The sequence below is a fragment of the Cucumis sativus genome, chromosome 2 (genome assembly GCF_000004075.3).
Source record: "Cucumis sativus cultivar 9930 chromosome 2, Cucumber_9930_V3, whole genome shotgun sequence".
In the NCBI taxonomy this organism is placed as follows: domain Eukaryota; kingdom Viridiplantae; phylum Streptophyta; class Magnoliopsida; order Cucurbitales; family Cucurbitaceae; genus Cucumis; species Cucumis sativus.
This window is the reverse complement of record NC_026656.2, coordinates 20,592,643-20,608,909: the sequence shown is the minus strand read 5'-3', so window position 1 is coordinate 20,608,909 and position 16,267 is coordinate 20,592,643. Positions and strand designations below refer to the sequence as shown.

Here is a 16,267-nt window from a genome sequence, read left to right as displayed (position 1 = left end):
TTTAATGATCCATTTATTTTATTATTTTATTAAAAGTTTCTATAATTCAAGTTATGTATTTAAATTAATTGTTGTATGAAATAGGGATAATTCAATTTTTCTTTTTTTTGGACATCTTGATGACTCCGACTTGAATGTTTCAATTCAACCCTAACCTTACATCATTATTAACCTTTCATTTAAAATTTTAACTTAATTTCAAATTGTTAATAATATTACAAAAAAAATGAAGAAAAGGAAAATAACTAAAAACAAAATCATAAAATTGGTAAAGATAATAAGAGGTTTTGAATATTTGAATGGGATAATTTTTTTGTTTTATTATCTCGTATTGTTGTGATATTTTATTCTCTTTTTATTGGTTGCTTTTTCGTACTGACATTCTTCAAATTCTATTCTCTTTCAACTGTATCACACACTTTAAAAAGTGATTCCAATCAAAATATTGCATTGAAATCAAAATGAATCTTAAAATTCTCATTTAAAAATAAATTAAAACACTAATTAAAGAAAAGCAAAATTCATTCCTCAAACCAAATTTTGAATTCTATCCTTATTTTGTTGTGCTATTTTGTATCGAATCTAAATGTATTTTAAAATTTAAAATTTAACCTTTTAATATTTTATATTGTGAATTTTAACGTGACTACCGAAAATGATTAATCTCATATTTAAATTAACAAATAAATATTTTACATTTTTAGTAATTTTTTAAACAATTTTTAATTTGTAAAATGATTTCATTTTGTTGCTATTTTTTAAGAAATGTTTTATCAGAACATTTTGAATAAATTAGCAGGTGTAGAAAAAAAATATTGATAGAAACTTATACTATAGTTAAATCATAGTCTTTTCTGATATGTTTTTTTTTCTTTTCCTTTCTAGTGTTCATTCTAAAAAATCAAAATTTATTATTTATATATTGTTCAATTTAGTTTGATTAGTGTTAAAATTGGATGACAATAAATTTTTATCTAAAATAAGAAAACTTAAATGAAAGATTGAAGAAAACAAAAATAGATGTCATCTAAGGTGAGAAATTAAGTTTCAAATTTCACACATCATAACTCAGTGATAAAAATAAAAATGAGCCTAATCTCAATATTCTAGTGGCGGTATCTTTGCACAAATGTGGTGTCGAGCCTACTTTAGGCCATTGTTTAAGTTGGTAGTTAATTGGGCTAAACATGAGGAAAAAAAATCTAAGCCAAAGTCCTTTTGAAATTAATTAAGGAGGATATCAAACTTCATGTACTAAGGTTCTAAGCTCAAGCTCGAGTACAACAATTGAGTATAAACTACTCCCAATTGGAAACCTTTTTGATTATACTCTTAGTCAATCTATGTATACTCTTAGTCAATAAATGAATGACAAAAGCTATAATATGAAGCAAAAAATGCAACCTAGACATGTGTTTTTGCCACTGACTTTAATCCATACTATACGACTACTTTACTTATGGCGAGCCCCTAAGTTGATGTTAATTTTGATGGTCTGTTCTTCTTCTGGTGATACTTGGCATATGAATACCAGACTCCTCCAGCCGTGTTGATAACCAAGCCTGTCACGTTCAAAGCATGCACTTCCACGCCACCCAATATAACAAACCCGAGCGTCTGACCGACAAAAGAATGGACACATGAGCTTCATTTACAGTAACAGAACCCATTGCCTGTAAAGATAGATAAACATAGTCTAGAAAGAGGAAATGCTTACAGTTGATCCAACGCCTTTGAGAACTCCGACGATTGTTGTTGTGAGGGCGGAGTTTACTATGGTACATAAGAACATTGTGAAGTTGAGAACAATCCCCATCACCAATGAAAGGAGGAAGAGAACCAAAAAGGAGAATGAATTACTCTGAAAATATTGAAAAACAATAATATTAACATTATAAGCTTGAAGTACAAAAGTTAGAGCATCTCTTTCGTCCTAATGATTGTAACCAAACAAATTTAACCTAAAAATCACAGTTCAAAATTGTCTGAAACTCACTCTTAGTCAGCAGCAATGAATCACTACATTTAAGCAAAATCTCATTGTCTAATTCTAATTAATCTGCAAGTTATATTTATGCCATGGAATCTAATGAAACATTTTTTTATTATAAAAATTTCAAGTTTTCATAAGAAAATTTATGATAAAAGTATATACAAGAGCATACAAAAAAGAGAAGTTCACAAAAGGATTCCTAAAAAGCCTACAAGAATGAATTTTTTTATATACGTGAGTGCCTATGGTTAATTTGCACACACCTTGACTAATTTCGCAAAACAATCCACTAGATCCTACGACGCTTGAGTGTCAAAGTAATAGTTAAGTGGGTTGCCACCACGGATGAACTTATTCTCTCCAAATTCTCAAAAAAACACAGCCAATACAAGCATCGGAATTGTACAACGTTAATTGTTTTAAATCTATAGGTTGTACAACTGTGTCCTTAAGTTACGAGGAGATAATGCCAATATAAGCATCGGAATTGAGCATTGCAGCTCATCTTCAGCTTCTCTTTCAGGATGAGAGGAAAAAACAGAAAAAACATTTCATTTTAGCCAAAAGAAGCTAATTTAGGCAGGCACCAATGAATGTTATACCAAATCAATAGTTTCACACCTCTAAAGTAAAAGAAAGCACAGGACGCAAGGTTGAACGAGAACTCCTCGAGCAGTCTAACAATTCTTCTTTAAGAATTATTGTACTTATATAAAAATGAATGATTTTCAACAAAAATGGAATGGTTTAAAGAGAAACTGACCTTTGCAATTAATAAAGATAAAGAATTTGGGAATTCGCCCGTGGATAAAATCAGAAATGACAGAAATGGAAGAGACAAAAAGCTGTTGTAAAACATGATCTCAACAGACGAAAGCCCATCCTCTGCACCTGACTTCTCCACCAATACAAGGTACATAGTCTGCAATAAAAAATAGACAAGAAGATGAAAAGCAAACATGTGAATTCAACTGTTCAATCATTTAATAAGCATTTCTAAGCATAAAACCTAAGAAGCACAGACATGACAAAAAGATGAATACTCGATAGCCACCCTTCAACACTCACCAACCTTTCATTTATAATTTTCCCTTTTCCCCTAAGACCTGAGTAAAACACTGCCAACCCATTCATTTTCCTATGAACCCATAAACTGACCTCGTTCACATAAGTTAAAACACAAGAGGAAACCTCGATTTAAGTCTTAGCAAAAGCATAGTGAGAGAAACAACGTACTACTCAAAACATACCTGGAAGAAAACAGAAGTAAAAGCCATACTATAACCAACAAGGTCAAATGAAAAATCTCCCAATGCAGCAACAAGGACCCCGGCAGCAGTTAAGAGTACTGAACAAATAACCTGAATTCGACATGAAGGAGGACTGTTTTGGTTAAACAATTAAACACAAACAAGGATTAAAATTTAAATATAAATAGACATCGAAGTTAAAAAACTACAGATATATCCATAAACTATAGATGTAAATGGATATTTCTATAAATGAAGTCATTTGTAAAAATTGTTTAAATTATTAGTTAAGATGTTTTACTTCCAAACTAAGTGATAGAACTAGTTATTAGTATTCTTATTCATTTTCAGATCAGTAGATGAAACTTTAATCCTTAATATCAATATTGAATCTTCTAGTTTATGGATATATCCACATGTTGCCAGATATTTCAATATTGGACACAAGTCATTACGCTGGAAAAAATACAATAATGAGGCATGATTACAAAAATCTTAACGACCTTAGAGACATTAATTTTCAAAACTATGTGAGGCATGCATTTCAGAAAACTAGGTTTGTTTGACTGCCATTTTGTTTTTAAAAAGTAAGCATATAAATACTAATATCACTCGTGGTTTTCTTCCTTCATTACCTACTTTTGAAAACATTTTTTTCAAAAAGTAAAAACCAAATTAAATTTTGAAAACAAAAATAAGTAGTTTTTAGAAAGTTACTTATGTTTTCTAAATTTGGCTAAAGGTGTAAAGCTTACCCAAAAAAAATTGTGAGGAAACCAACATAACTTTAAACAACATGAAAACCAAACCAAAACAAAATGGTTATGAAATGGGCAAAGAATACCTGTGCCGTGGGCCTTCCCTTCCCTGAAAAGAATCCCGCAATCAGAACAGCAAGAGGAGTGAGTCTTTTAATGGCGATATACATTGGGATGTTAACCCCTTTCAAGCTAGCAAGAGCAAACGCCACATTTGCATTGTAGAACAATGAGACAGGAAAAATTTTCTTAGCTGTTTGCATATCAAGCCCCTTGGCTTTCGTGTAACCCATTTTTCTACCAAAGTGAATAAGCAATGTTGTTGCCAGTTGCTAAGACAAACATAGATATAAATCAATTAAAAGAGGAAAAGACAAACCAAAACTCAAAACAACAATCCCATTGCAGAAATGTACCTGCAGAGTAAGAAGGGTCATTGAATGTGAGTACTGCATAAGTACAGCCTTGTTCAGAAAAACCATAGCCATCGAAGCAATTCCATAAGATACAGCCGCTACAAGACTAAAACAAAGAGCAATCACACTCAATTACTCATTAGTAAATTAAGAAAAAAAGCAATGGATTCAAGATTCAGCAGCAGCTGATCTATATAAAATACCTCCGGTAAGAATTCTTATCTGGGTCACCGAGAATATCCATTGTCGATGGCTAGAACAAAAAACAAACCGGCAAAAACTTCCCCAAATCAACCACCGACAAATGGGTCAAAAGAAACAATCACCTAAATGAAAACAGACGCAAACCCATCAACAAAATCAACACCCTGCAAGTTTTTCTCAAAAGAGAAATGAAAGATCCAATCAGAAACGGCGATGACGAGAGAAATCGGGTACCTGTGAAACTGCAGTCCATGAATTGAGAGGGATGAAACATGAGGGAAGTTGGAAGTGAAAGCAATAAAGTAAGAGGAGAAAGAGAGTGAGATTTGAAGAGTATAGAAAAATGGGGATAAACCCAATAGGAAGAAACAGCTGGATGAGAAAAGGAAGCGTAGAATTGAAAAAATGGGAAAGGAAAAAAGCCAAAGCCAAAGCCATAGCCATGAGATTTGGATTCAGACCCAATTTGTCGCTAAATGTCGCAGCATATTCATTCAACATTTACGAGGAACTCGTGGGATTGCTCTCACTTGTTACTTTCTTTCTACTCTAACTTCAAATTTCAGGGAAGTTTCAAATTCAACTTTCAACCTCTCAAGAATCACTATTTACTCCTCTCTTTTTTTTTTTTTTTCTTTTTTCTTTTTCCTTTTTATTATCATATTGACTTCTTTTATTATTCTTTTTAAACCAAAGTTTAAAATGTGACGAAAATGATTACTTCTAATTTGTAGAAATGGCGATTTGGTACTGTGGATATTTTTATTGTTTATATATATATATATATATATATTTAATGTTTTTTAAACAATTTATGATTTATATTATATCAACGTCATCAATATAAAATCTATCAAAAGGCAAAGCTTCAAATCTCTTGTAATGTATATCGTTTTCAATGAACCTTCTTCTATAGTATAATCACATGTTCTTGATAGTAATAAATTATCTAAAAATGAGAGATAATTGCCAATAATTAATTATCTTTTGATTAAAAAAAATAGTGCTACCTACTTTTCTTTTACCATCCTTAGCCAACAAGTCTTAAAAAACTATATATTTTTTTATTTTCAAATCATTCAGCAACGTTACAAAATACTATAATATAAATTTAATTTTCAAAATCAAAATGATTATCAAACAAGATCTTAAATAATGAATTTGATGTATCAAATTAACAAGTTTATGATGTCATAAATAATGAATTTGATTTATCAAATTAACAGGTTGTCATAAATCATTTATGATCATAAATAATAAATTTGACTTATCAAATTAACAGGTTGTCATAAGATTGGAATTCGTAGGAGTGAGAATCCAAAGCAGCATCTTTGATATTCATATTTTAAATGTGGGTTTTCACAAGATCTTGAAAGTAATTAATATATTGTAGCTGCATTTGACGTAATATATTCTAAATGGTCTAATACCCTATTATATACAAATGTAAAAGTATCAAAATACATAACATCATTAACATGTGAAGGGAAATGGAAGTGGAAGAACAAAGAAGTAAAATGAAGAATAGGCTGATCTAAATTTCATATTAGGCATGGAAGATAAATTTCTTACAGCTTTGAGCATTAAAAGATGCTACTTATGGACACTAAATTATCTACAAAACTTATCACTTTCCTGTCCCTCAAAACAGATACTCATAAATCTGCATGCTTTTTGGAAAAGAAGAGATTTTACTACGACTCCGAGCGCGATAGGACTTCAAAGCTATCGTTAGATTGCGAGGAAAAACAATCGCTGTCCTGTACCATATGATCAACAAGAAGTTAGGAGCAATGAAGTTCTTGTAAAGTAGTTGTGATATGGAGTTTAGGATGTAAAAATGTGAAAACATGCACCATGTGTTACAATCCAAGAGGTATGTAAAAATAATGATATAGAGCTCAAACCAAAGATTAGTATGCATTAACAACTAAGAGGTATGTAGTTGGCATTACCCCACTAGAGGGTGTGGTTGAATATTTTCGATAACCAATACCCTGGGTCCCCATTCTTCGCATCATACTCATGACCCACCTGACTAATCCTTTAAATACGCTTCGCTCACCTTAATTAAGGACAAATTCAAGAGACAACCGGAGTTCTAAATTATTAGTTTTCAACTTGGGAGGGTTGAATCCAAAACGATATCTCCAAAAATCTCAAAGCGCTTGCTACCAGAATCATCTCTCGAGATAAAAAGCAGGTAAGCATGAATGAAGAGAAAAAGAAAACAACCCAAATTGCAAAGGGAAAGTAGAGCATCATAATAAGGAATGAAATATAAGATTTTCGATTTGAACTTTTAAGATGATAGATCATGAATTTCTTTAGCTTACTCTTCTCATAGAAGCCTGACTGCTGCTGAACTCAGGACTGTTAACACTGTCCATCCGCGGAACGAATATGCTGGTTTCGGCTACTGATTGAAATCTGATGAGTTCTGGGAGAACAACCTTACCAAGATCTGGTCGATCTTTCCTTCTCAACTCTGCACATTTTAAAGCCAACTCAGCAAAGCACAATGTTTCTTCAGCTGGCCAATCGGTAACGGATGGATCAAGAATTTCGGACAAATTCCCTTTCTCAATAGCTCTTCCCACATGGTGAGTCAATCCCATGGGTGCCCTTGCTGTAATCATCTGCAAAAACATTATTCCCAAAGAATAAATGTCGGACTTTACACCCAGCATGCCGGTTTGTTGATACTCGGGATCGATGTAACAGAATGTGCCAGCAGTTGAAGTCATTCTATATTGTGTCACACTGTTTGCTACAGATGGGGGAACAAGCCTGGCCAAACCAACATCGCTAATCTTGCTAACGTAATTACGATCGAGCAAGATGTTGGCCGGTTTCAAATCACGATGCACAAGAGGCTCAGGTTTAGTCTGATGGAGGAACAACAACGCAGTGCCAATTTCAGCTGCAATTTTAAATCTACGCTGCCAAGAAAGAGGTTTCGAATTTTGTCCCCGGCGAAAGAGGCAATCATCCAAGCTCCCATGTGCCATGAACTCATAGACCAAGCAGCCATATTCGGGGCAGGCTCCAAGGAGAAGAACCATGTTAGGATGTCGTATGCAGCTTAGTACTTCGACCTAAATGTAATGCCAGAAGCAAGTTTAATAGATTATGTTACAACGAAAATCATATGAAGAATCTGTGTAGGATACTGTTCGGTTCCTCACCTCTTGCTGGAACTGTGACCTCCCTTGAGCCGCATCCGGACGTAAGACCTTAATTGCAACTGGTGTGTGGTCCAAATAACCTTTATAAACAGGCCCATAGCCTCCCTCTCCGATCTTTAAAGATTCTGAAAAGAACTCGGTAGCAGTTTCAATCTCTTCGATCGAGTACTTTCGATACCTGACATCATTGTTAGCCAAAGCATCTAATGCCTTCTTCTTCTCTTCTGCTTCCTTGAATGCTTTTTTTTCTGCATTAATTCTCTTCTGTGATTCCAACTCAGCGATCCTTTTAGCTGCCTCAGCAGCCTCAATAGCAGCTCTAGATTTTGCCTTTTCCTGCTCAACCATCGCTAAAGCAGCTTCCTCTGCGAATCTTGCCTCCTCTATTCTTCGTTCCTCCTCAGATTTCCATCGCTGAAGCTCTACTGCCTGCAGCATATGTGAAGAGTTTGTTTTAAACTTCTTAACTATTTCCATACAAAAATACAATTTCTTTCACCTTTTGTTTGGCTGTTAGTGCTTCCTTGCAGGCTGTGCTATACATTTCCATGGTTTGCTTTAGTTCCAACTTCAGCCTCCTCATTTCAGCCTCTACTTCTTCCTGTAGTCATCAACATATAAAAAAACTCAGCCACATAGCTTCTATAGTTTTCTACAACAATTTCATTTTGTTTCCCAGCTCGTTAAGTGGATGAGAATCAAATTAAACCGTCAAAATCCATTCCATTGATAGATTAAATGTTTAACCCTATATACTCAAATTAAGAACCTATTTACACTAAAAAATATAATCTAACACTTACCATACTCTGTGAGGAAGTTGACAATCTGTCACTTTCTGAGAAAACCGATAAAAATTCAGGTGGATAGTTGACATCCACTGATTTGCGTCCATCCACTGATTTTCGTCCATCCACTGATTTGCGTCCATCCACTGATTTGCGTCCAAATTGTTGTGACTCAAAGCTATTATATAGTTCAGCATCATTGCCACTGGACAGTCGTGGGGGAACCCTTCCAGTATCCACATTGTCAAACAATGTAGGGAATAATCGGTCAACACTCGGCCTTCCCGAGCTAACGAAAGAAATATCAGTATCTGGCAGAGAGACTTCCCCTGGCATTTTTCCATTGTAGCCTTTCCTAGTGAACGGCGACCTGCTCCAAAAGACAATTTGCTTAATAGCCCTTAACAGTTTACTAATTGAAAAGAAGTTGGTGTGAGTTCAATAACGTTATTCATAGCCAAGTTTCTCCTTTACATTTCTTTGATCACTGTCAATGTTATACTCTCACTAAGAAAACTATATTGAACTCATTAAGATGTCATAATAAAACAATTATTATAACATGTTGCTGACCTGAACTCGATGTTGTCCTGAGATCTACGTGCTGCTTCAAGGGGAGGCTTTTCAGGTCCTAGTTAAGAATAGACTGGTTATTTAAGGCAAATTATGGTAGAGATGAAATGTACTAAAATGGGGAGCGGAAAGATTGAAAAGAAAAGAAGAAATGCTGTACAACATGACAGGAAAAAACTGAACTCGTAGTTTGAATCTGAGGAACTAGTGACTCAGCTGAATGTGATTTGACAACAGTTTGGCTCAGCAATAAACTTCGAAGAGGAGATGAAACCGGAGCAGGACGTGAGGCTGATCGGATAGTTTGGATTTTCGATCTTGATATGACATAAACATTGCAGAAATCTGGTGCTCCTTTGACAACACTGCCTGGAATATCTGTTGTCTTCAATCTTCTGAGGCAAAATTGAATAAGAAAACCACTCGAGAAGGCAAATAGAATTCCATTTGAAATCAAACAAATAAAACAAAGTGTTTGAGGGGTGGTTTGGTAGCTTTTTCTTCTTATTTCCAGCTTTTGAGAAACATAAATATTTAGTCTATATTCTAGGTTGTCACCTTGAAGAAATGCTTCCAAAATTGCATATAAAAGTTTGAAAATAAAGGATTAGAAGTGAGAACGTTACCAAACCAGCTTTAGATATTTTTGAGGGTGAAGAATTTACAAAACTAACTACAAACCTCAAGAAGCTATTTTTAGATGTGGAACCGACGACCAAATTCTCAATTCCAGCCTGAGTGACATATTCGATCAACGCTTTTGCAACATCTAAATCTTCAACAACGATGTCTTTGCAAAATATCTAATGCAAGAAACAATAAATTTATGATAAGAATGCTCCAAAACACAGCTTGTTTTTTTTTATTTTTCTTCTTTTAATTTGCATGGTTTTCTAATATCTATGTCAAAACTCATTGTACTTTCAAGTTATGAAGCGGAGAACCTACATCTTTACGCGTACAGAAGCAGCGAAAAGGAAGGAACAAATCCCTTGTGATCGGATCGATGTCCTTGCTTACCAAAACATTGCCATTGACATTGCCGGCGTCAGACGCCGACATCACCTCTGCACCCAAAAAACACATTTAATAGAAGATAACTAAGATTCTAAATTTGAAGAACATGGCATAAAAATCAAAAAACAAAAAAGTACTAATTTCCCCAATTCAACTCAATCAAATAATGATTCTTACAACCTAAAGTTCAACCCAATACCTTTTTCCACATCCACCCACAAATATTCTAACATGACTCCATTTTCTTCATCCCCTCAAATCATCATACATTTCCCCTCTTCTACCCATATATGTTCCAACTTCCAAAAATACACGATCACAACCTCCCTCTTTTATAGGATTTGTTAGAGATTTATCTAGAAATGAAAATGCAAGTTGAGATAAATAAACGGGTATGCTAAACAACAAGTAGTTTTGTCCAACGTTATACAGTACTTACTAGGGGAAGCCATGGAAGAGCCAGGATAAGTGGAAGATTTGAGTTTAACATGGATGAGAATGGCAGTTTGGCCTTTTACAAGGAGATTCTCAGTGGCCCATTTAAGAGCAAGTTGACTTCCTTTATCCTTATCAATGGCAATACCCACCAATTGATTGGCAGTGGATAGCTCTTTCCTTTCCTTACCAATGGATTGCTTCTGATTCCACATTTCCCTTCAAAAGAACAAGAGAAAAGGGAAAAGCGGTACCAAAAGAAGAAAAAGAAGAAGAAGAAGAAGAAGAAGAAGAAGAAGCCCTTTTGATCTTAATCCCTTGTTTGTTTGTATGTATGTATACGTTTTTCCCCCCACAAAAGCAAGAAGCAACCCAACCAAGCTCTCTCTCTCTCTCTCTCTCTCTCTCTCTCTCTCTCTCTCTCTCTCTCTCTCTGGGTTGCTTCTTCTTTGCTGCGATGATGGGTGTGAGAGGGTTTGAAGGATTGTTGATTAAGGAGGAAAAAAAACTCGAATCGTTGAGGGAAGAAAGGACGGGCTGAGGTTCCAAAAATAAAGAGAAGAAAGGCATCTGGAAATCGAGAGAGAGGCATGATTTACGGGTTCTGTTTTCGTTGGTGGTTCTGTTTCATAGGGAATTTCATTGACAACTTTTAAGCCAACTCGAGGGACGTTCATCCAGGTGGGAACTTTTTTCTCTTTTCCTTTTTTAATGGCCAAAGTAAAATGCTATTTATCTTCCCTTAGCTCCATCTTTTAAGATACAGTTTTTTCAGTTAGAGTTATGTGAATTAAAGTGTTTATTTTACTCTTTTTTAAAAACAAACACACCCCCACACAAATAAATAATATAATACCTCCATTTGCTTCACCAGTTTTGAAAAGTAAACTTTTCATTACCTTTTTCACTACTACTTTTGTGATACTTAGATTCCAAATATTTGTTATATTAGTTAATCTTTTTTAAAAATTAAAATTTATTTATTATATAAACATATAAGAGCTGTTTTTAAATAGGATCTTTTTTTAAATTAAAATAAAATAAATATTTATTATTTACAAAGAAATTGATAACCATATTATAAAATTTAAGAGGAAAACAATCAGAAATAGAAACTAAAATTAAAACTATTACGCATTATGACCTACATTTTAACTTATTTAATATCTTTAAAAAATTATGTTCCTAATCATAATTCAATCCTACTTTTTAGTATTACGATTTTATCAAACACGAAAATATAGATTAAAAAAAATGTGATATAACTTTTTTACAGAGAAAGGTATGAATTACAATATTTGATTAAAAACAACTTTGGTTAAAAAAAAAAAGTAAATTGTTTGCTTTTAATTTGTAAGGATAATTTTAAATTTGCAACAATTCAATCTCTAAATTTTAACTAATAAAAATTATTTAAAATTTTCTATCCAAATTTTTTTAAAAATTGGATTCTTGATCAATTTTTTTCATCGAAATCTCAGTAATATTATATGGAATAAGGACTACCTTATACAAGTTGTAAAATATTGGGTTCGAGTTCTTACCAATTTAGAAGTATAGAGATAAAATTGATACTACTTAAAATTTTGAGACTAAATTATTGCTTCCATGAAAGTCCAAAACAAAAAATGACTTTTATCGAATACTACATTACTAGGATTTGACACGTAGTCCAGTAATGAAAAGCAAAATTCAAAGTTTGCCTTAGATTTCTTTTCTCTTCCTAACTTTATCTCTACTTTTATACATTATTTGTGAGCTGAACACAAGTTGGATGAAGATCATAATCACAAATATGACAAGAAAATGCCCAAAACCTTCCTTGTAATTTGCAAAAATCACAAACATAAGCTTTTGCAAACTCCAATTTAAGAACATGTTCATGTTTTATATCCTCCACTTTTGAAGGCAAATCTTCTCCTTCCTTTTTCACTGCTCTTTCCAACTCATATATTCTTTCTGCTGTAAATGGGAATGCCTCTGCTCCATACAAGCATACCAACCCTCTTCCGTTTTCACTCGACGTCTTTCCATCTGCCCCGATCAGGACTAGTGTTGGGATAGCCTTCACGTCGAATATCCTGTAGAGGTCTCCCCGGGTCTCGTCCTCGTAAGGGATAGCCAGCCATGGCATGTCCATTATGTTGAGTTTGAATTCGTCGAGGTTTCGGTCCGTGGAGACGAAGATTACTTCTAAGGAGGAGTGATGATTCTCTGTTTTGTCCATGATTTCTTTGTATACTTTAGATAGTTTTGCTGTGAAGGAACGACTTGGAGGGCTCCAATATGCTCCAAAATAAAGGCCTATTGTCTTTCCAACTAGCTGAGATATTTGTGTCTGCAATCACATCAACTTAGAACATTGTAAATTTGCCTTTAAACAAGAAACAAAATCAGGTTTAATTGGAAAAAGAAAAACATACCCGAAAATCATTATGTTATAACTTGGAGTAAAGTAGTCTACTCCCAAACACAAACTCTATGACTCGGATTGAACTAGTTTGCTTCAATAATAACCACTAACCAAAGTCCTAATTAAATAGCCTATAAGAGACCTTTTTAATGTTTAAATATTATACGAAGGTATAAGGACGCAAATGAAATTTAAACTATACCTTGCCGCCATGACTAGAAATAACATAGTTATATCCTCTGTTCCCAAAGAGTTCTTCAAGTCTTCCTTCTACACGTTTGGCACAATCCATAGCCTTAAGTTCTTGCATCCTTTTCCTTGTAAAAGGAAATACTTCAGCCCCATAATCTTCAAGGAAGCCAATCAAGTCATCTTCTTTCAAAATGTGATCTCCGCAAAGCGGAACAAACGATGGAATGCAATCGACATGGTACTTGCCGCACAATTGTTTCTGCAACTTGTCGTTCAACGGCACAGCGAGCCATGGCATAGTCTTGAAGTATTGTTCAAATTCATTTTTGTCATGGTCCAAAGAGATGAAGATAATCTCTAGCTTTTCACCTCTCTTTTGCAAAGAGTTGTAGAGTTGAACCAACTGTGGAGTGAAAGTCCTACAAGGTCTACTCCAGTTTGCAGAAAAGAATAGGCAAATCATCTTCCCTGCACATAATATTGGGGATACCTATCATATAGGAAAATTAGTGGATCATTTTTCGGTATCGATTTGCGATAAACATAGCAGTATGAACATCAGAAACCGAAACATCAATCGGAGGTAATGCAACTGTGTATCGATCAAACTTAAACTTACGAGCTCAAATGGTAGTTTAACATGGTATCAAAGCATAGTTTTGCGTTTGCTTTTAACTCTTAGATTGTCATTTTTTTTTAAACACTTTTTTTAGATGTTGAAATAAAGAAAGGGAGAAAAAAAAATGAAACCTTTTCTTCACCAGAGAGAAGGAAATCAACTCCTAGAACTGCCAAAAGCTGCAGAAAATCATCCTTGTCTTGATTGGCTTTGTAATCAGGCCCTGCCATTAGAACTGCTAGAAGAATAAGAAGAAGAAGAATTTTTACAGACCCATCAAAGAGAGACTTCTTTATATATACACACACTGAGGATTATTCTGTACAAGAAAAAGAGTGTTGGAATGTAAGAATATTGTACCATAATATTCTGTTTCGTGAGGAGTGGCAGTTCAAGTTTAAAAGGGAAAGAATATTCTCCAATGCTCTTTCGGTGGTAAAGGAAGATGAGGAACATGAATGATGATCTAAAGGTTTAAAATAAAAATGCAACAGAGAAATTAAGGATTTGGATTTACGAATATCCTGTTTTAGATAAGTAAAATACAACATTTAATGTCCCCACAAAGAAAGAAAAAAAAATTTCTTTGGTCCCAAAGTAAGCTCAAGACTGTGACATGACATATCAAGACTCAAGAGATTGAAAGGATAAGGTGAAAAGGAATAAAATAAAAAGCAAGCATACGTTGAAAAAGACTGTATGTATATCATATGCTAAATTACAAAAAGCTTAAGCCCGCGTGTTGTTGGGGGATGAATTTAACATCACACCAACACTCCCCTAGCTTTTGAGCTTGAGAATTTCTCAAATACCCAACAAACAAAATCCAATAATAATCAAGAAGATTTGATTGAAGGGTTGTTTTAAGATTGCTAAGAAGTATTGGAATGAGTAAGGAATTCCAAATGCTTAATCCAAACATGGTCTTTGGATTACATTACACTACAAACTTATTCCCATCACATACTTTAAATCATCATCACTCCACCCGACAAGTAGGTTATGATAAATTTAACATTAAATAAACATTCCAACAAGTAACTTTAGGGTGAGAAAAAGTGATCCAAACTGGGGAGAAAAATAATGAAATGGGGCTTTGACAGAAGATTTCCATAGAGAAAGAGGGAGAGAGCTGCAACATTGAATCAATTAAAACTGGGTTCATAATCAAATCATAGAGATAGAAGAAAAGGTCCTAGATTCAAATTCCTCCCCTCCAACTTGTACTTAAAAAGAATCACAAAGCAGTAGATGATCTCTGTTTAAGAGAAGAAGTAAAAAAAGAAAAGAGTTTTAAAATTCAAAGTGAAGGAGAAAGGGCCCACTTACTTGGAGTTTGAAAAAGCAATTTTCCAGAGAGAATTGGATGCCCAGAAAAATGGGATATGCTATTAACCAAAGTTTCAGATCCTTCAAATTCTGAAGCCACCTCTCACTCCACTTCTTAGCATTTCATACATTTTTTTTTTAATTTTTTCCCTGTTTTTTCTAATAAAGTTTTGAATTAATCAACAAGTTTTTAGATGGGTTAGTTTACATTTTAGTTAAGAATCTCTTTTGTCCCTGAATTTATTCACTTTTACTTGTAAAAGGAAAAATTAAAATTCATTAAAACCACAGATAAAATTGGTTTTTAAACCTAATGATCTTCTTATAAGATAAGAAAAGATACAATATGTGAACATGTTTTTACAATTCCAAGTATGATAATGGAAATTTTTTGAAATAATCAACCGTAAAGTGGCTGTAGGAAGAAAACTTTATTTAAAAATACAATAACTAAAATTAGACATTTACTTTCCTACAAATCTCAAATTCATTCAAAGTAATTAGTAATTTTAAATAATAACATGTTAGATGTATATAATATTAGTTCGAATCTAATAGTTATATTCGTGTTCATCTTAAATCAATATGATATTTTAACTTAAATTTTTTTTAAATCAACCATGTCTAACATTTTCTTTTTCAAATTTTTTCGTTTATAGATCAATTTTTTGTTAAATAATCTATTATTTATGTGTTTTCTTTCATAAACGTGGATTAAATCTTTTTTTTTCTTACATAACCACATACTTCGTACAACCTTCCAAAATAACAATAATTAATTAATTATAATTTAAATAAAAAGTGTTGAGGGCAAACATTAAACAATCACAAAACAAACTCACAACCATTAGCTTTCTTTCTAACTTTTATGAGTATTTATTAATAAATCCAAAACCAAAATCATCTCAAACGTAATAGTTATGGTTATAAATTTTAAAATTAAAAACTGAAATCCTCAAATTTATTCAAAATTTCAAACTTACTTAATTTGTAATTGTATAAATTATTAAAAGCTTGATGGTACTTAAAAGAGTAGATTTTACGATTTAATAAAATAAAATATATATTATTAAAAAACAAACTGAAACTTTC

At 33.3% G+C, this 16,267-nt stretch overlaps 3 protein-coding genes across 4 annotated transcripts; all 3 read right to left on the bottom strand.

The window, feature by feature from the left end:
• Nucleotides 1–1,191: 1,191 nt before the first annotated feature.
• Nucleotides 1,192–5,153, bottom strand: LOC101207719 (UDP-galactose/UDP-glucose transporter 7). The gene is made up of 8 exons (XM_004138724.3): nucleotides 4,856–5,153; nucleotides 4,621–4,743; nucleotides 4,418–4,523; nucleotides 4,088–4,333; nucleotides 3,244–3,354; nucleotides 2,757–2,915; nucleotides 1,718–1,861; nucleotides 1,192–1,617 (listed from the first exon to the last, which is right to left on the bottom strand). The coding sequence occupies exons 2-8, from the start codon at nucleotides 4,659–4,661 to the stop codon at nucleotides 1,471–1,473; spliced, it is 954 nt and encodes a 317-aa protein (XP_004138772.1). The 5' UTR covers nucleotides 4,662–4,743; nucleotides 4,856–5,153; the 3' UTR covers nucleotides 1,192–1,470.
• An 878-nt stretch (nucleotides 5,154–6,031) lies between these two features.
• LOC101214468 (U-box domain-containing protein 52) lies at nucleotides 6,032–11,309 on the bottom strand. 2 transcript variants are annotated; one of them, XM_011651451.2, is made up of 10 exons: nucleotides 10,627–11,309; nucleotides 10,119–10,237; nucleotides 9,852–9,973; nucleotides 9,354–9,565; nucleotides 9,171–9,228; nucleotides 8,613–8,967; nucleotides 8,309–8,410; nucleotides 7,810–8,238; nucleotides 6,958–7,719; nucleotides 6,032–6,381 (listed from the first exon to the last, which is right to left on the bottom strand). In XM_011651451.2, the coding sequence occupies exons 1-10, from the start codon at nucleotides 10,835–10,837 to the stop codon at nucleotides 6,316–6,318; spliced, it is 2,436 nt and encodes an 811-aa protein (XP_011649753.1). In that variant the 5' UTR covers nucleotides 10,838–11,309; the 3' UTR covers nucleotides 6,032–6,315. The 2 variants fall into 2 exon arrangements, with proteins under 2 accessions (XP_011649753.1, XP_011649754.1); XM_011651452.2 differs by having other exon boundaries at nucleotides 9,354–9,562.
• An 885-nt stretch (nucleotides 11,310–12,194) lies between these two features.
• Nucleotides 12,195–15,270, bottom strand: LOC101207967 (probable nucleoredoxin 3). Its single transcript, XM_031880543.1, has 4 exons — nucleotides 15,176–15,270; nucleotides 13,978–14,081; nucleotides 13,238–13,717; nucleotides 12,195–12,960 (listed from the first exon to the last, which is right to left on the bottom strand). The coding sequence occupies exons 2-4, from the start codon at nucleotides 14,074–14,076 to the stop codon at nucleotides 12,364–12,366; spliced, it is 1,176 nt and encodes a 391-aa protein (XP_031736403.1). The 5' UTR covers nucleotides 14,077–14,081; nucleotides 15,176–15,270; the 3' UTR covers nucleotides 12,195–12,363.
• Nucleotides 15,271–16,267: the final 997 nt, after the last annotated feature.

Bases quoted from the DNA above. Each gene is read 5' to 3' on its own strand.
- LOC101214468 (XM_011651451.2), bottom strand. From the start codon at position 10,837: ATGTGGAATCAGAAGCAATCCATTGGTAAGGAAAGGAAAGAGCTATCC. The intron at 10,238-10,626 runs GTAAGTACTGTA...TTTTGGGTGCAG, and splicing joins CTCTTCCATGGCTTCCCCTA to AGGTGATGTCGGCGTCTGAC. The intron at 9,566-9,851 runs GTTTGTAGTTAG...ATTTTGCCTCAG, and splicing joins TCTAAAAATAGCTTCTTGAG to AAGATTGAAGACAACAGATA.
- LOC101207719 (XM_004138724.3), bottom strand. From the start codon at position 4,661: ATGGATATTCTCGGTGACCCAGATAAGAATTCTTACCGGAG. The intron at 4,524-4,620 runs GTATTTTATATA...TCTTTGTTTTAG, and splicing joins GATAAGAATTCTTACCGGAG to TCTTGTAGCGGCTGTATCTT. The intron at 2,916-3,243 runs GTATGTTTTGAG...TTTTTATTGCAG, and splicing joins TTACTTCTGTTTTCTTCCAG to ACTATGTACCTTGTATTGGT.
- LOC101207967 (XM_031880543.1), bottom strand. From the start codon at position 14,076: ATGGCAGGGCCTGATTACAAAGCCAATCAAGACAAGGATGATTTTCTG. The intron at 13,718-13,977 runs GTTTCATTTTTT...CCTATATGATAG, and splicing joins TTCTCTCTGGTGAAGAAAAG to GTATCCCCAATATTATGTGC. The intron at 12,961-13,237 runs GTATAGTTTAAA...ATGTGATTGCAG, and splicing joins TTTCTAGTCATGGCGGCAAG to ACACAAATATCTCAGCTAGT.